We start from the raw sequence: 20135 nt of genomic DNA, 5'->3' as shown, positions 1-20135 counted from the left end.
AAGACCTGGAGTTAAAACAACAACAGAGAAGAACACGGTCAGCATTTCTTAAGCTGAAAGAACTGAAGCAAATTCTCAAGTTTCGATATGCAATATTGAAGGGGGAGACTCCTGGTGTGGCTCTGTAGAATCAGCACTGGACTGTGAACTACAAGGTCAGCAGTTCAAACCCACAAACTGCATCTCAGACTAGACAGCACTTAACAACAACAACACAAGCAAAATGTTGAATGATGCAGAAAGCATTAAAACAAGATGAAAGGTTGATGATCAGAGCTCAACGCGAAGAAGAAAGAAGAGGAAAAAAAGATTAATTTGATACAATTTGATGAACTCGAGCTACACCTATGGATGCAGTAGCTCAAAAAAGGGAACAAATCTTTACAAGCAAGGATCATTCCCACCCCTTGATACACAGAGTAGACAGAGATGGGCAACGTGGACATTGGCTACTCAAAATGGGGGTGGTGGTGGTGGCTACAAAGGCAAGAAGTGACTGGCTTACAAGCTTTCAAGAGGGAGCCTAGATCCAGAGGTTGTGGAGGAAGGTAGAATCGCCACTAAGTAGTATCCAATCGGCTTGGGCGGCGCTGATGAAAGGAAATGGGGATAAGTCTCTTGTGGTACAGTAGTGAATAATTGTTGTCAGGACTGACTGTGAGGGTTGGAAATGTAAAGGTAGAGGTTTTGTAGCAAAAGGAGGGAGTGGTTGATTTTGCAGTCCAGGAGCGGAGGTACCTGGGACTATCAAGGGAGAAGAACGGAGTGCGGGACCCTACCCAGAGAAACAGTGACTCCAGAGATGGAGGCAGAGACGATGACATGGAGAGATGGAGCGGCTTGGGAGACTCTAGACCCAGAGAGGGAAAGGGGCTTGTGTGTTGATGACCAGGGTGCAGGCTTGCAGGGTATACCCTTTGGTTGATTGATGATGCTTGGAGGGGATTGGTAACCATGGCAATGAAACGATATACGATAGGATGAATTCACAGTCAAACATTAAAAAGAAAAGAAAAGAAAAGAAAGGTATGCACAGGGTCATTGTACCAAAAAGAAATGGTCTATTCAACCATTTCAAGATTTAGCATATAATCAAGAGCCAATGATACTGAAGGAAGGAGTCCAACGTGCACTCAAGGCATTGGCAAAGAACAAGGCTCCAGGAATTAATGGAATGTAAATTGAAATCTTTCAACAAACTGATGCAGCACTAAAGACATTCACTCATGTATGCCAACTAATTGGAAGAGATCTCTATTTGTGCCTTTTCCAAAGCAAGGTTACCCATAGGAATGCAGAACCCATCGGACAATATAATTAATATCACACACAAGTAAAATTTTGCTGAAGACAATCCAGAAATGGTTGCAGCAGCACATCAATGAGGAATTGCCAGAAATTCAAACTGTATTTAGAAGAGGATGTTGAATGAGGGATGCCATTTCTGTGTCAGATGAATCCTGGCTGAAAGCAGAGAATACCAGAAAGATGTTTATTTGTGCTTTATGACTGTGCAAAAGCTTTAGACTCTGGACAGTGACAGCCAATGGACAACATTGTGGAGAGTGGGCATTCCAGACACTTAATTGAGCTCATAAGGACCTGATATATAGACCAAGAGGCAGTCGAACAAAACAAGGGGAAATTGAATGATTTAAAATCTGTAAAGGCGTGCACCAGAGTGGTATTCTTTTGCCATACAAGAAGCTGTATTATATGAAGAATGTAGCATCAGGATTGGAGGTAGACTCCTTGACAACTGCAGATGATACAACCTTGCTTGCCAAAAGCACTGTTGTTAAATGCTGTTGAGTTGATTCTGACCCAAAGCGACCCTGTATAGGGTTTCCGAGGAGCAGCTGGTGAGCTTGAACCACCGACTTTGCAGTTCAAATGACTTTGCAGTCTGATGCATTAGCCCACAGAGCCGCACCAGAACGTAGAGGACTTAAAATATTTACTGATGAAGATCAAAGACCACAGCCTTTGGTATGGGTTGCACCTCAATATAAAGAAAACAAAAATCCTCACCACTGAACAAATAAAAATAAACAACATCATATAATTGGGGAAAAGATTGAAGTTGTCAAAAACACCATTTTGCTTGGATTCACTACCATCATTCATGGAAACAACAGTCAAGTAACACATTGCAATAGGCAAATCTGCTGCCCAAGACCACTGTAAAGTATTTAAGAGCAAAGATGTCAGTTTGAGAACTAAGGTGCACCTGACTCAAGCCATGGTATTTTCATAAGCATATGAAAGTTGGGCAGTGAATAAGGAAGACCCTGTATAGGATTTTGGAGGAGTGGCTGGTGGGTTTCAACTGCCAATCTTTTGTTAGCAGTCCATTGTTTATCCTACAGCGCCACACCAGGACTGTCTCTTATAACTGTTGTTGTTCAGTGCTGTGGAGTTGGTTCCGACTCGATAATGCCTTGTATAGGGTTTTCGAGGAGCGGCTGGTGAGTTTGAACCACTCACGTTGCAGTTCAAACTGACCTTACAGTCCAGTGCTTATCCTATAGTGACATACCAGGACTCCTCTCTTATAATAGGATAATAATAAGATTCTTTGAAGTGATATATTGTCATATTGCTTTTTGTTCTTTTTCTATTTTGCCTTTTTAATACTTACGAAAAGTTTTAAACCTTATGCAACAATCCTGGTAATAGTATAATAAACTTACCTCTAAAGGAGCTCTGGTAGTGTAGTGGTTACGAACTGGTCTGTGAACCACAAGGTCAGCAATTCAAAACTACCAGCTGCTCCACGGGAGAAAGATGAGGCTTTCTGCTTCCGTAAAGATTTACAGCCTCGGAAACCTGTATTTCCGAGTTGATGACTCATTCCGTTACGAGTCGGAACTGACTCCACAGCACACAACCACCAAAGCCCTGATGTAGCAGCTTGCTAAACAAGCCACCTCAAGGGTGGCAATTCAAATCTACCAGTCACTCTCAGAAGTCCTGTGACGGTCACTATGAGTCAGAATCGACCCAACAGCACACAACAACGAACTCCCTCTAAACCTCAATTTCATTGCAAATACCTATTTTCAATAACATAAAAGGGAACTATATACTCTGGTAGCATAGTGGTTACGAATTGGGCTGCTAACCTCAAGGTCGGCGGTTTGAAACTGCCAGCTGTTCTGCGGGAGAAAGATGAGGCTTTCTGTTCCCATAATGATTTACAGCCTCGGAAACCCTGTACAGGGTCACTATGAGTCGGAACCAACTCCATGGTACATAACCACCATCATACAGCTGGACATTACCAGATGGAATATACAGGAATCAAATTGAATACATATGTGGAATGAGACAGAGGAGAAGCTCAATATCATCATCTAGAGCCAGGCCCTGACCCTATGTGGAACACACCATCAGTTGCTCATATACAAGTTCATGTTAAAGCTGAAGAAAATGAAAACAAGGCCAAGAGAGCCAAAATATGAATTTGAGTATATCTCACCTGAATTTAGAGACCATCTCTAAGAACAAATTTGATGCATTAGACCAGAGGACTTGTGGAATGACATTAAGAACATCATACATGAGGAAAGCTAAGAAGACAGTAAACAAAAGACCAAAATGAATGTCAAAAGAGACTCTGAAACTTGCTCTTGAACATAGAGATGCTAAAGCAACTAGAAGAAAGGAAGATGTAAAAAAGGGAAGCAAAAAATTTCAAAGGACAGCTCAAGAAGACAGAGTAAAGTATTATTATAATAAAATGTGCAAAGTCTTGGAGTTAGAGTATCAAAAGGAAAGAGTATGCTTAGCATTTCTCAAGCTAAACTGAAGCAAAAATTCAAGCCTCAGACTGCAATTTTGAGGATTCTATGGGCAGCAAAATACTCGGTCGGTGTTAAACCATTTCAAGAGGTTTAGCATATTTATTAATTCATTTAAATATAATAATAGCAAACCCATTACTTCCTATTAGTAACATTTTAAAATAAAAAGTATTTTCCATAGCAAACAAACCAGCAGAGTTTTACATTTTTTACGAAGCTGTAATGTCCTGGTGTGGTGCTGGAGAGTAAACATTGGGCTGCTAGCTGAAATGTTGGTGGTTCAAACCCACCAGTCGCTCCTCAGAACCCTATGGAGGGTCACTATGAGTCAGAGCCAACTCATTGGCACTTAACAACAAGAGCAGTGTCTTCTTTAATTGAAGGCAGTGGATTGACATTTTTGGTTTTGTATTAATTACATTATAATATCACATGCCAAGTAGCTTATGGAAAACCATGCTATACATGCTTGATAGAATGAGAAACGTAAATGAATCTATGCTTCTGAGAATAGTTTGAACCCTCATGGACCACCTGAAGGGGTCTGCTGGATCACATTATGAGAAGCCCGTACTGTTACACAGGCTTGAATAGAGAGGCTCAACTTTTTGGTAGGGAAAACTTCACATAGGTTCAGTATGCTTCATATATTATCATTAGACAAACTTGTCTACTTGATTCTGATTCCTGGTGATCATGTTGGACAGAGTAGAAACACCACACGGGATTTCCAAAGTTGTAATCTTTTTGGGAGCAGGCTACCTGCCATGTTGAATCACTGATCTTTAGGTTGGTAGTTGACTGCTTAACCAGTGCACCATTTTTTGTTGTTTTTAAAATATGGTGGAGTTGGTTCTGACTCATAGCAACCCTACTAGGGTTTCCAAGGAGCAGCTAGTGAGTTTGAACCACTGACCTTGTGGCTAGCAGCCCAGTGCTTACCTTGCAGCGCCACACTAGGTGTCCATTTTAATCATTGTTATTATTAAGTGCTATCAAGTCAGTTCTGACTCATAGTGACCCTGTTTAGGGTTTCCAAGGAGTGACTGGGGCGTTTGAACCGCTAACCTTGTGGTTCAAACCAACTTTGCGGTCCAGTGCCTTACCCCTACAGTGCAACACCAGGACCCCGTGTTATCAGTTAGTGTTGTTAAGGACTGTCCAATCAATTCTGACTCATAGCAACACTGAAAATAGGGTTTCTGGTTGTTGTTGTTAAGTGCCGTCGAGTCTGTTCCGACCCATAGCGACCCTGTACAGGGTTTCTGAGGGTGTAAATCTTTACGGGAGTAGAAAGCCTCATCTTTCTCCCGCGGAGCGGCTGGTAGTTTCGAACCGCTGACCTTAAGGTTCGCAGCCCGATTTGTAACCAGTTTGAATTGCCAACCTTGTGGTCCACAGTCCAGTGCTGATCCTACAGTACTATACCAGGACTTAGGTGAGCCATTTTGCATTTTAATAGGGCAATGTCAACATTCCTTGCTGTAACTACTTGTAAACATACTAGTTTCACCATATTTTCATGTTCTGTGGTATTTCCATTTCCAGTTTTTCCTAATTGATAGGAAAAAAGTCTTCTTTTGTTAGGCCCCCTAGTGGCCTAATCAGGTAGGAGACCCCAAAAAGATCATCAGGACTCGAGTTCGATGCAAAATCAAGAGGTTTATTTACCAACGCGCTGGGGTCCACCTTCACAGACTCCTAAAACCAGGAGACAAAGGCGACGTTTGCCAACGCGCTCGGGTCCACCCTCACATAGACTCCTGAAAACAGGAGCTGAGGGTGACCCCGACTCATTATACACACAAGTTTTTATAGGGTTTCAGGGGGCATAATTGCACAATACCATAGATACAGTTTCTGATTGGTTGACATTTGGCAAAGTATGAAATGTTACAGTTTAATTGGTGTTGGCATGAAGCAACCTTTTTAATCTATAAGCAGATGGGTTTTGGCAATTGCAAGTGTTTAGTGTTTAGGATATTGTCATTCGTCTGGGTCAGTCTGACCATTATGAATTTCTCAAGGATTATTTTAATATTGAGGGCTAACTGATTGACCTTGTCTCTGGAGGGAACTAAAAACTGAGGCCTAGTCTATTTAAAATGCTTCTTGAAGCCTGACTAAAGTTTGGTCAAGTAACTAGACAAAATCAGTAGGGCCTTACACTTTGTTTAGTTTTGAATTCTTTTGCTAACTGAATATTTGACATTTTATATGTGTTCACTTATATCTAACACTTTTTTTGTTGTTAAGTACCATGGAGTCGGTTCTGACTCATAGTGACCTTGTACAAGGTTTCCAAGGCTGTGATTCTTTACGGGAGCTGAAAGCCTCAACTTTCTCCCACGGAACAGCTGGTAGTTTCGAACTGCCGACCTTGGGGTTAGCAGCCCGATTTGTAAACACTACGCTACCAGAGCTCCTTTATCTATCACTTAGCAATTGCTTTTTATCCTATCTGTTACTACTGACTGCAAGGTCCACAGCTGCTTCCTGGGAGAAAACTGAGGCTTTCTGCTTCAGAAAGATTTACAGCCTCAGTAATCCTGTCTGGGGTCACTGGGAGTTGGAATCAACTCGATGACAGTGGGTGGGTTTGGTTTTTGGAAAGTTGAAAATGAATTTAGTCACGATCCTTATGCAGTAGAGATTTTAAGCCTTTCTTGCTCACCATACTATTTTGCCTTTCTCTCTGCTGTATTTTATACCCATTTCCTTCTGACTCACAACAACCTTATAGGATAAAGTAGAACTGCCGCCCAGGGTTTCTGATACTGTAAGTGTTTATGACGACAACAGACTACTGTATCTTTCTCCTGTGCAGTGACTGATAGGTTTGAGCTGTCAGCCTTTCAGGTATTAGCTGCTTAACCACTAGGATGCCAGATCTGTATTTTATATATGAAGTAGTTTTGTCACTGGTCACAAAAAGTGATGTTTTTCCTTGTAAATCTGGACTTCTGGAGAATGATAAGCAAGTTAAACTAGAATTTGGAATCATACAATTGAAAAGGAATCTCCTGCTCTTTCTTGTCTTACGTTGCAAAACCATGAAGAGAAACTCTGGCTTATCTAATTTTACACAGTGAGTTGAGACTAGAGACTGACTTTCTCAAGTATATTTATTTTACTTCTCATTCTACCACTGCTTCTTAGTACTCCGTAGCTTGAGTTTGGAATGAAAATGCAGGACTTTGTCTTTAGATTAAAATTATACTCTTAATTTCTCATCATGAATTGTGTGCATTATGGAGGTTTGCGTGTAATTATAGTACTATTGTAGCCATTGAACTCAGTGGGGAAGAAAATAATTGTTTTGTATTCATCTTGGTATATTTTAAAATTTAGAACCACTCTGAGGACTTAAAGAGTTGTTGCCTTCTTAATATAAAAATAATTAGATTTTGACCACTATTTTGCCTAACAGGAAGCCTGCAGACTTGCAGAACTTGGCTCCAGGGACCCACCCACCATTTATAACTTTCAACAATGAAGTCAAAACGGATGTAAATAAGATTGAGGAATTTCTTGAAGAAATCTTATGCCCTCCTAAGTAAGTATGAAACAAAATATGCTTGGAAGTATTGACCCTTAGAGTCCTTATCCTGAGAGTACTTAAATTTTCACAATGTTAATTAGCATGGCTAGGAGTCCCTTCTGAGGTCATTCATAATTAATGCTACATAAATGACAGGATTGGCTGGCACGGTGGGTTTTCAGCTAGGCCAGTTAGCCATACTAAGAAAAGTGGGGAGCTGACTAAGATGTGTGATAAAGGCAGGTTTGGGGACCTGTTATATAGGTCAGGAGAGGCTGATAGAAGGTCATAAGTCTCAAACTGAGGTGAGAGGGGAGCGGGGAAAGCCAGGTTCAAACTGAACGGAGCAGCTGGAATGCTTAAGCAGGAGTGTAGCTCAGGCTGTCAGACGATTTGCTGTCACGTCCAAGGAAATGGACTTTCCAGACTCTATCCTTGGGATTCAGGTTTTCTGTTAAATTAACTTTTTATGGTTACTCGAGTAAAGGTTTGTTTACAGAGCAGATTATCAATTTTACATTCAACAAATCATAACACTTTTCTTCATTACCATGAGCGCAATCCTCTCCACACACCATCAGTTAATAGTATTTACCTCTATTCACTTCAACTCTTGAACTCCGCCCTTTGTCTCCTGCTACCTTCATCTTTTCTCTGTTAACCTCCTTCTTCTTGTGTATTGCCTGTCCCATCACCCGCATTAGCATACGCTTTAGGTACTGTTATTGTTGTTGCTATGTACCGTGGAGTTGGTTCAGACTCATAACAACCCTGCACAGGGTTTCCGAGGCTGTAAACCTTTATGGGAGCAGATAGCCTTTCTCTTTCTCTTGTGGAACAGCTGGTACTTTTAAACTGCTGACAGTGAGATTAGCAGTCGGATTCATAACCACTATTCTACCAGAGCTCCTTAGGCCTTGCGTATTAGCCTACTTGGTTAAGGCTTTCAGAGTGCTCAAATAGTCCTTATAATATGAGGTACTTTTTAGGAGTAGATGAATTCTAAAGATAGCTACTTGAATTGCTAATAATGTTGTTTAGCATCATATTGTAATCTTGGCATAGGTTCAAAGCATCTTTGGTTTCTTTTAGCCTCTTTCAGGTTCACTGTCCTGAAACAGAAATGTTTTGTTTCAGTCTTTCCCTCTCATCCAAGTTACTTCTTGCTACTTACAACTAGACTTTTACAAAAAACTATCAGGTCCAGATAAATTTCCAGGAATAAGGTTGGTGAATCACTTACTCTCTCTCCCCTAGCACTATGGATACACCAGTGCGGGAGGCACAGTCCCTGCCCTCAGAAAGCACAGTCAAATGGGGGCTGGTGGGAGTAGGGGAGTGAGGGCAGTCGGAAAGGCTCTAGAGAACAGAGAGGTTTGAGTTTTGTTGGTGGTGGTGGTTATGTGCCATTGAATTGGTTCCAACTCATGGTGAACCCGGCACAGGGTTTCCGAGGTTGTAAACCTTTACGGGAGCAGAAAGCCACATCTTTCTCCAGAGGATCAGCTGGTAGTTTTGAACTGCTGACTCTGAGGTTAGCAGCCCGACTCCTAACCACTACTCTACCAGAACTCCTTGAGTTTTAGTAAAAAATAAAAATGGTGGCAGGTCAACCAAATAGGTAAAAAGCATTCTAAGCAGGAGAAACAGATATGTTTTTATAATACTGTTTATTTGTGGGGAGCTCTGCAGGTAGTTCAGCCAGTGAAATGGGGACAGGGTAGGCTGGCTGAAGTCCTAGAATGACACCTTTGACCACCACTAGCTCATCTTCTATTGTGAGCAAATCTGGTCTCTGCTTGAAATTTTGTATTAAGTCTTAAAAACTTTTTTAATGATAATTTGTATGTTTTAGGTGATAATTTACAAATCAGGTTAGGTTCCCCTTTACTAGTTTTTATAAAATTGTTCCATGCTGTTGGTTATAGTTTTTACAGTGTGTCAGCATTGTCTTTTTTCCATTCATTAATATAGCTTCCCTTATCCCCTGTCCTCCCATCGTCTCTTCTTTGCTTTTGGGTAACTATTGACAGTTTGATCTCATATAGATTACCATTTAAGGGGGCATATTACTCATTGGTGGCATTATTTATTTTATAAGCCAATCTATTATTTGGCTAAAAGGTGACCTGCAGAAATAGCTTCAGTTCCAAGTTCAAAGGGTATGTTAGGGCAATAGTTGGGGGTGGGATTCCTTTAGATGCTTATCTTTTTAGTAGGTCTGGCATTTTTTAGGAATTTGAGTTTGTGTTCTACATTTTCCTCCCATTCTTTCCAGGACTTTCCGTTGTATCTCTGGTCAGATTGGTAGTGGAGAGGTCAGGCCCCATCTAGTTATTCTGGTCTCAGGTTAGAAGAAGTTGTGGTTCATGTAGGTTATTGGTCCTGTGAACTACTTCTTCTTTGATCCATTGATTGCCTTCATTTTTTTTTGCTCATATGAGTAGAGACCAACAGTTGGTGTCTTCGATGGCTGCTTGCAAGCTCTTCCGACTCCAGATGTTATGTACCACACTCAGATGGAGCAGCGTTATCTTGGTGAATTACATTATGTCATTTGACTAAGTTGTCCCAAGAGTAAGCTCTAAGTAGTTTGATTCTGTAAATCTAGCCTGTAAGTTGTTTGGTATGTCTAGGGAGCCTGCGTAGCCATGTCTCCTAAGATTTCATTTCTTCAGACCTTTCTAATGCTATATTCTAAAAGCTTATTTCTATCCTCTGCCTGCCTTCCTGTCCTTCTTAGAGTCCCACACTTCTTTTATCTGTGCTTCCCTTCCATCCCCTTTAGCTGTATGTCCAGACCAACATTAATAAAAGTATCTTGACTTTCATCCCAGGCTGCATATATAATTTTGTTGTTGTTAAGTGTTGTCGAGTCTGTTCTGACTCATAGCAACTGTGTATAGGGGTTTCCGAGACTTTAAATCATCGAGGGAACAGAAAGCCTCATCTTCCTCCTACGGAGTGGCTGGCGGCTAGAACTGCAGACCTTGTGGTTTGTAGTCCAGTGCTTATATAGAATTGTTGTTAAGTGACGTCAAGTAGGTACTGACTCATAGTGACTCTGTACAGGGTTTTGGAGGAACAGCTAGTGGGTTTGAACTGCTGACCTTGTGTTTCCCAATCCAGTGCTGATCCTGTAGCACCACACCAGGACCAATAAATTGAAACAGGGATCTTTATGTGACGTACAAATCAAAGCTTTACGCATATCAGTAAGGAATGATAATGAACAGGCATTCAATTTATTGGAAATAATTTCTGAACCTCCTTGATCCCTTTTAGGAGTCCTGGAGGCACTGTCTGAGGGCAGGTTGGCAAACAGAGACCTGCCACTTACCACAGTTTTTGGTAGTTCAAACCCACTAGCTGCTCCTCAGGGAAAATGATGAGGCTTTCTCCCCACAATAAGAGTTTAGAGCCTTAAATTTTGTGCAAGGTTGCTATGAGTCAGAATCTGTCTGATGGCAATGATTTTGGGACCCTTTTTATTCTTAGAGTTTGTCAGCTTTGAGGGAAGTTCTCTATTTGCCAACTTGCCCTCAGACGTTAATTGAAAGTGATCTTCCTCATGCAACTATAGTTTATTGTATCAACATTACATTTTTCAAGTAAAGACAATATTCAATAACGACAACAAAAATCACGAATTTCTATTGTATTTCCTTGTTTCTCAGGAGGAATAGACATTAAAAGAAATAGTAGCGCTGATGTCAAATTGTTCTGATTTCTTGGCATACAATGCTCTTTAAGACATAACAGCTTTGGAAGGGACCTTAAAAACATTTTCATTTTGCCTTTTATATATAGAAATTATGACACTCTCACTTTTGTTTTGGACATATTAGTAAAGATACTATAACTAGAGATGAGCGTTTCTTTCAGTTTGGATTGAATGCTTGAAGATATTTCTGTTACGAAGTGTTTATAGTGTTCTAAATTTTCTAGGGCTGTTTTCCTTGTTTATGTGTTGTTGCTATTCTGAAGAGAGTTTCTAGGAGTTTTGTTTTTTACTTTTGTGAGTTGAATGAAGATTTACAGAGCAGATCATTCATTGACACTCACCAATTCATTCACATTTTGTTTCATCTCATTGATTGCAGTCCCCACAGTGTAACATCAGTGATCCCACTTCTTCCCTGTGCTTCCTGTTTCCATTCTTCCTTCTTGCCTAACCCTTCTGAACTTCGGCCTTGGGTAAATGCTCCCCCTTTGATCTCAAATGATTCATTATTCTAAGTTGTGTGTAGCTCCATAATGTTATTATTCCCCTTATGTTTTGTTGTTGTTGTTAAGTGCCATCAATGTTGTTGTTAAGTGTCATTGAGTCGGTTTGGATGCATAGGGACCCTAGAGGATTTCCACGGAGCGGCTGGTGAGTTTGAACCACTGAACTTGTGATTCAGACCGACCTTGCGGTCCAGTGCTTTATCCCACTGCACCACATAGACCTGTTCCCCTTATTGACCTGTCTGTTTGGTTGAAAATGGAGCCATGGGAGTGAAGGGGTACAGAGGACCTTAGTCCTAGGGTTTTCACAAGAGAGGATTCTTCTTCTTCTTCTTTTAATTTTTATTTACATAGAAGACTGATGTTCTTCTATGTAAACTATCACTCAATTCACAATAAAAATTAAAAAAAAAGAAGAAGATCAGTTTTACACTCATCCTATCCATTTCATTGTAATGGTTACAGTCATACCAGTTTCATTGCAAAAATTACAATCCCCTGCATGCTCCATCATTCAACAGTATTTGCTTTTATTCCCTCTGTTTTTTTTTTTGAATGTGCACCCAAACACTCAGGATATAATCCTTCAAACAGCCAAAGGGCACACCCTGCAAACCTGCTCCCTGCTGCCAGCACATATCCCCTCTCCCTCCATGAGTTTTGAGTCCTCAGCTGCTCCATCTCTCCATGTCATCATCTCTGTCTCCATCTCTGGCATCGCTGCTTCTCTGGGTAGGGTCCCACACTCTGCTCCTGCTCTTCTCCCTTAATGGTCCCAGGGTCCTCCGCTCCAGGTCTGTAAGATCTACCACTCACCCCTTTTTGCTACAAAACATCTACCTTTACAGTTGTGACAGTCACAATTAATCATGGTAACAATTACTCACTACTGAATCATGAGAGTGTTTTCCCCATCTCCTTTAACCAGACCTGTCTTGACAGGATGAAAATCACTCAATGGGATTCTACCTTTCCCCGCACACTCTGAATCTAAACTCCCTCCTGAAAACTTGTAAGCCAGTCACATCATGCCTTTACAGCGCCCCCCCTTCCCCCGCACACTCTGAATCTAAACTCCCTCCTGAAAACTTGTAAGCCAGTCACATCATGCCTTTACAGCGCGCGTGCGCCCCCCCCCCCCCACCTGTTTTAGGTAGCCAGTGTCTAAGTTCCCATCCCTATGAACCCTGTTTACAGAGAGGATGGGAATGATCCTTGCTGTAAAAATTCTTTCTCTCTTGGTTGGTATTTAAAGCTACTACATCCATAAGTATAGGTCAAGTTCATTAAATTTTAGTGAATTTACACTTGTTTTCTTTAAACCTCCCCCTTTTCCTTCCTCTAATTGGGTTCTAAACATCCAGTCATTGAAGCTATCTAGGTCCAATGGGCACTATCTGCAAGTTTGGGTGCCCTTGTGCATATCCCTTCACTTCATTCACATCAATTGGACGCTTCATTCTCGGCTCTAGCCCTCTGTGGCCATGTCCTAATCCATGGGCTCAGGAGTCCCCAGGTCTCACCGAACTTCAGGCCAACCAGCTCTCATCATATTCCCGGTTGATGGGGGTCTATGTAACTTGGTCAGACTCAGCCCACCTCTTCATTGCTGCTTTCCCTCCACTTCCTTTCACTAGTAGACCAGCGTGGTCCCCAGCAAGCTTACATGCCTGCTCGTGTATTTCCTTTGAGTTTCAGTCTTGGGAGGGGGTTTGTCCTGAAGGGACTTGATTGCTTGCCTTGATGGCTCCCGGGAGAACAACTTGCTTATTCTTGTAGTAGCCAATCAGACTGCCATTTTTGTTCTTGGTTTTCTCTGCTGGTCTTTCTTTCAAGAAGCATCTTATCTTCCCCTAACTGGTCCAGGCTGGTCTGCTAGTCTTTTCAAGTGGGAATTTCCCATCTCAGAAGATTCTGGATGGGGATCAGGATTTCCTCTAAGGTCTTATGCCCTACAAAGGCTCTTTCACTGGGCAAGTTCTAGCACCCCTTTTAGATGTTCCAGTCAGTTACCAGCTGAAGTTATAAGCTGTCTATAATCATGTTTCCGGATATTCCTTTCTATCCCCTCAAGTATCTGTTTTACAATAGTAAGTAAGGGAAACAAATAACATTAACAATCAAAACATCTTAACATTATGTCCCCTCTTTTTACCCATTCAGACTATGCCTCAATCATACATCACTGTTCACCTCTGTCCCATTTAGCCTATCCAAGCCTGCCTAAGTGTTCTTGTACTTCTGACTCCCTCCCCCTCTTCTGTGTTGCTCACCCCAACACCAGAACTGTGATGTGACTACCCCCTGCCCTGTGCTCTACCGTTCCCTCCCTCCACCTGGTAACTAACAAAGAATTTTTCCTTTTCTCTTTTTTCTTCTTTTTAGTGTAGGTACCTTTTCTTAAGCTTTTATAATAATGGTCCTATGCCATATTTCTTCTTTAGTGACTATTTCACTTAGCATAAAGTCCTCAAGGTTCATCGATGTTATGCGGTGGCTTGCAATTTCCTTGTTATTCTTCAAGGTAGCATAATATTCCATTGTGTGTATATACCACAGTTTGCTTATTCATTCTTCCATTGATGGACACTTAGGCTGTCTCCATCTTTGCTGTTGTGAATAGTGCTGCTATGAACATTGGTGTGCATATATTTACTCATGTTATGGCTTGTAGTTCTTGTGGATATATACCAAGTAGAGGAATTGCAGGATCATAAGGTATTTCTATTTCCAACCTTCTGAGGAAGCACCATACATACTGTTTTCCAGAGTGGTAGGACCATTTTGCAATCCCACCAGCAGTGTAGAAGGGTCCCAGTCTTGCCACATCCTTGCCAGCATATATTGTCTTCTGCTTTTTTAAACAGAGAGGATTATTCTTGAATGATGCTGCTGATGCCCTTGCTGTATTATTAACTAACATTTGAATGCTTATTATATGCTGCTATGCATTATGCTTTGTAGATTATTGTTTAGATCATGTCAGTTAATCCTCAAGAGACTTTCTGAAGACATTAAACATGAATAATCCAAATAATTTGTTCAAGTTTTCAGAGTTAATAGTGGTAGAGCAGGGATAGTTTCAAAACCAGGCAGATATGACCTCCAGAAATCTTTGTCTTCCCTTGTCTGCTTTCCACTTCTCATTTCATTGGGTTTGACTGTTATGAAAAAGGTAAAATGGAAGTCTTTAACTGAGATAGTGTTTTAATCAGCACAAAATTGGAAGCTAGCACAAGCCTAGAGAATGGATGCCAGAGAAGCTAAAGATAGTTTACTTGACAGTGATAAGCAAGGGGGCTGACATGGTTTCAAAATGAATCACTTGAAAAAGTAAGTGAGGCCTTTGAACTTCTGATGGAATGTGATTGTTTATAGACATTGACAATACAGGGGACAGCATGCTGGTGTTGAGAGTGCCTTCATTCTTGGTGGAATGCTTACCAAGCTGCATGCCTTCTGTCAGGGGAAATTGCTGCTGAAGAACCAGCGGGGAGAGGACAGTCTCTGGGATCACTGCATGCACTCCTTTCTTTCTGCACTTTCCCCCTAGCACAACTACTGTGGATCCACCTCACTCTTAGGTTGCAAGCCTGCTGGCTTCTGGATAGGATGAGGAAAAAGGGCTGAAGCATTGTGTAAACTGGCAGACTAAACTCAAGGGTTTCCAGTAGCATATATTTGGCATTTGGTGATTCCGAGAATGGGTTTTGATGTAAGCACTTCCTGATTTAATCACATAAATATAGATAAATGCAGGCAGCTGACTACTCTAGACTTGTTTGTAATTTAGAGACTCATGAAAAGAGCTTTTGTTGGTTTATGTAACTAAAGATTTCAAGTGAACTTTCTTTTATTCTCCTTTGCCGAAAATGTTTTCTGTATTTCCCCCTGCTTATGTGATTGATGCAGAGGAAAGACGAGGCTTTCTGCTCCTGCAAAGATTTAAAGGCTCAAACCCTATATAGCAGGGTGGCTATGAGTCAGAACCGATTGGATGGTGCATTGTCAGAAAGCCTACAGTTTCATAAAAGAAGAGAAGGAAGATAGAAGGAAGCTAAATTTTGGAGGAGAACTCTATACAATGATAGACTTTTTTTCTTCTTCCCCTTATCAATGAGAAATACAGACACTGAAAGCGGAATTTCAGAAACTGACCTGTAAGAATGTTGTTGGTTGTTGGTAAGTGATGTCAAGTCGAGTCCAACCCATAGCGACCCTGTCTAAGGTTTCCAAGGAGCAGCTGGTGAGCTTGAATCACCGACTTTGCAGTTCAAATGACTTTGCACTCTGGCACATTAACCCACAGTGCCACACCAGGACTTTAAGGATAATTACAGATAATTTATAGGTTAATACGTTAGGTGCCTTCAAGTCAGTACCAACTCATAGTGACCCTGTGAACAACAGAACGAAACACTGCCAGGTCCTGGGCCATCCTCACTGCTGCTGCCACTGTGCCATTCTATCTATTTGGGGGTGTTCATCTTTTTTCACTGATCCTCCACTTTACCAAGCATGACCAGGAACTGGTCCGTCCTGATAATAGATCCAAAGTATGAGAGATGAAATCTGGCCATCGTGACTTCTAAGGAGCATTCTGGCTGTACTTCCAGTACTGATTGGTTTGTTTTGTTCTTTTGACAGTCCATGGTACTTTTAATATTCTCCTCCAACACCATTACTCAAATGTATCAGTTCTACTACAGTTTTCCTTATTATATGCCCAACTTTTACATGTATATGAAGCTATTAAAACTACCATGGCTTAGGTCAGGTGCACATTAGCCCTCAGACTGACTCTTGTCTCGTCAACACTTTGAAGAGGTCTTGTGCAGTAGCTTTGCCTAATGCATTACCAGTCTTTATTCTTACTTAGATTGATATGAGAAAGGAGAAAATGTCTATGATCTACCATAAAAGGATGTTCTTGGTAACGGCTTTCGAGTCGGTTGGCTCTGACTCATGTTGTGTTGTTGTTAAGTGCCATGGAGTTGGTTCTAACTCATCGTGACCCCGTATAGGGTTTCAAAGGAGCGGCTGGTGGGTTTGAACTTCCAATCTTGTGGTTCAAACTGACCTTGCAGTCCCTTGCATTTCCCACAGTGAGGAAGACTCATTAACAACCTGCAATATGCAGAGGACACAACCTTGATTGCTAGAAGCGAAGAGAACCTGAACCACTTACTGATGAAAATCAAAGACTATAGTGTTCAATATGGATTGTACCTCAATGTAAAGAAAACGAGAATCCTCACAACTGTACCAATAAATAACATCATGATAAAGACAGGAAAGACTGAAGTTTTCAAAGACTTTATTATGCTTGGATCCACTATCAGTGCTTAGGGTAGCAGCAGTCAAGAACTCAGAAGAAAGGAGAGAGAGAAAAAACAAAAAGATTTGGAAATGGATAGTGGCGATGTTTGTGCAACATGTGATGTGTGCTTTGCGTGGCTGGATTGCACATGTAAAAACATGGTTGAAATGGCAAATGCAAATTACAATAATGAAAATATTAAAGTGGAACTGTTTCCTTCCTTGAAAAAAAACTAAAACAAACTCAGACGCCAAATTGGATTAGGCAAATATGTTGTAAAGATCTCTTTAAAGTGTTAAGACCAAAGATGTTAGTTTGAGGATTAAGATGCTCTTGCCCCAAACTATGGTGTTTTCAGTAGTCTTATATGCATGGGAAAGTTGGACAATGAATAAAGAAGACCCTAGAAGCATTGATGCATTTGAGTTATGGTGTTGGAGAAGAATATTGAAAGTACCATGGACTACCAGAAAAACAAGCAAATCAATGTTGGTTGAAGTGCAGCTAGAATGCTTCTTAGGCCGGATGGAGAGACTTTGTCTCTCGTACTTTGGCCATGCTATTAGAAGGGACCAGTCCTGGAGAATGACATGATGACTGGAAACGTGGAGGGTCAGCAGAAAAGAGAAGACCCCTAATGAGATGGATTGACAGAGTGACAGCGACAATGAGCTCGAACGTAATTGTGAGAGTGGTGATCCTAGGACGGGGCAGTGTTTCGTGCTCCTGTGCATAGGTTTCCTGTGACTCAGAACCGACTTGACAGCACCTTTTAAAAGGAGTACATGTAATTCTAAGTGCTCATCATTACAACCTAACATTTAGTACAGTGCTTCCCATAGTAGATAGTAATTATAAGAGCAAATGACTATATCTATTGAATAGATCAATGGTATGAATCATGAGGTTTGCTTCAAGTATTAGAGAAAGACAGTTAAATATTGGTTGAGGAAAAGAAGAATAATTTTGGAAACTTGGCTAGAGAAAGACATAGATTTATTGAAGAGGAGGTATTTATGTTCCTGGCACTATTTTCAGTTCAGAATGACTCAGTGAATGTACTATATTATAAGTACTGAAAACATTTTCAACTGGAGGCTGCTTTGGTTGTTTTTATATAGTTGAAGGGGAAACTCAAGGATATTGGACCTGGGATTAACTTCTGTTATAATTCCGCCTTTATGTTGCCCTTACCAATATCAATGTCCAATTTTGTGAAGCTGTAGCTCTTCTTAAATTGTAAATAGTGAACAGAAGAAATGCAACAAGAATATATAAACCAATGTAAAAGTAGTTTACAACTGAGCAAAATTACTTTCTAAAAATATGTCGCCTTCATTGTTTATTTAAACAGCTGTGGCAAGACAGCATCTCTTAAAGTAAATGTAAGTCAGAATACCTAGTTCACTGTGATATTCTTTCCCGTGCCTCACTGTCTTCCTGCCCATTTTGCAGTGAGGATTTGCAGGCCCTTTAAGCTCATCAGTCTTCCTTGAAGTGCTGTTAAGAACTTGAGCTCTAGTTCAGACTCACTAGAACTGATATAGGCCCAGCTGAAAGGAAGAGTAGAAACTTGAGCTTTTTCACATGCATTTTCCTATTTAAGAAAGAAATGGATTTATTCAAAAACCATGTTCAGCACTGAGTATATGTGTTTGAAATCCAAATATGTAAAACACTTATGTGAAGTTTTCTTTTAGAGTTGGTGTTACAAACAAAAGGATCCTTGGTGGGTGTCACAGTGGCAAAGTGCTCAGCTGGTAACCAAAGAAGGGTGGTGGTTGGAGTGAACCAGCCACTCTGTGGGAGAAAGATGTGGCAGTCTGCTTCTATAAAGATTACAGCCTAAGAAACCCAGTGAGGCAGTTCTACTCTGTTCTGAAAACTCACAGTGACTTGGAATGGATTGCAGTGGGTTTTTGGTGTGTTATTAAATGTCTGTTTTCAAAATAGGAAAAAGACCCAACTTTTGTAACCACACAGTAGAGCTCTTGTCATCATAATTTCGTGGAAATGTGTGGATATAGGCTTGAAGTGCTACTTTTGACTGTAACCTGCTATGGATGATCAGATGCTGGCCAGCTCAGATACTTTTCCTAGTGTTCAGGTTATCTGGACTGCTGCACAGGGCTTGGCACACTAAGAGATTCGTTGGCATTGCCCTTTGAGCAAGCTCTAGAGCCGTGCATGTTCTCTGGAGCTGTGCTTTTGAATTCTTGAACTATATTAGTGCAACTGACCATATTTTATTTAATTGTGATGAATTTAAATTTAAAAACTGCATGTCACCAATGTCTGCTTTATCAGACAGTGCTGATATAGGACAGTTCCCAGCATTTTACTGCCCTTGAGGCCTCATTCTCAGATGCCTGGTGGCCTGGTGCTCGCCATTGAGCAAGTAGATGCTTTCCCCCAGTATTCTCATTTATAAGATGGAGGTGGGGGGGGGAGCGCAGACGCCCTTTGGTTGCCAAGAATATTAATATGTGAATTTAAAAGACCCACAGAGTTTTGTTTCCTAAGGTGGAGGGAGTGAACACATGAAAAATGCCATAGAAAATGGATGATGGCATTTCTTAGAGTAATAAACTGTTAAACAATGTTTGGTAACTGCTAGCACAGTGGTTTGTTGATTCAGAGAACTTTTGCTAATGCATCTTTGGAAATTCTGTAATCCTTGTCACTTTTTCTATTTAGGTACTTAAAGCTTTCACCAAAACACCCAGAATCAAACACTGCTGGTATGGACATTTTTGCCAAATTCTCTGCATATATCAAGAATTCAAGACCAGAGGCGAATGAAGGTAATAGAAATTAAAAAGTTGAATTACAGCTGCAAAAAACCCCCAAAACCTCTTCTGATGACAGTGATTATTGATTAATACTTTGGCGCCCGAGCATTTCCATAAATATTATGATAAACATGGATAAGTCTGTAAATTGCTATTTCCTCAGTGATTGGCACAGTGCCTGCCCTATAGGGGGTGCATGAAAAAATGTTTATTGAATAAATTTGTTCTCAGATTCTTCTGAGAAATTACTGTGAAGGGAGTTATGCAAAGAATTACTGGTTCATCAGAAGCTAATGGATCTATATGGTGGTGTGATAGTTGGAAAGGATTGATCTAGCTTAGTAAACTATTACTAAATCTTTTCTTTATTATGGAGTGTCAACAGCCAAGTAAGTATCAGTCTGTGTAGGTTTTTGGTCTGTTAGTTGCCATCTAGTCGACGTGTA

The 20135-nt window shown here is 40.8% G+C and overlaps 1 protein-coding gene across 1 annotated transcript in view; it reads left to right on the top strand.

Annotated features, from left to right (window-relative positions):
- The window catches only part of CLIC4 (chloride intracellular channel 4), a 103285-nt gene that overhangs the window by 73219 nt on the left and 9931 nt on the right, over positions 1-20135 (top strand). The window contains exons 3-4 of the mRNA XM_006862286.1: positions 7237-7362; positions 19595-19701. Of these exons, the coding sequence (XP_006862348.1) occupies positions 7237-7362; positions 19595-19701 (233 nt within the window). The remainder of the gene's footprint in view (positions 1-7236; positions 7363-19594; positions 19702-20135) is intronic.

This window comes from Chrysochloris asiatica, unplaced genomic scaffold, assembly GCF_000296735.1.
Source record: "Chrysochloris asiatica unplaced genomic scaffold, ChrAsi1.0 scaffold00047, whole genome shotgun sequence".
Taxonomy (NCBI): Eukaryota; Metazoa; Chordata; class Mammalia; order Afrosoricida; family Chrysochloridae; genus Chrysochloris; species Chrysochloris asiatica.
Note: the sequence above shows the minus strand (reverse complement) of the source record. Positions and strands in the feature narration are given on the sequence as shown.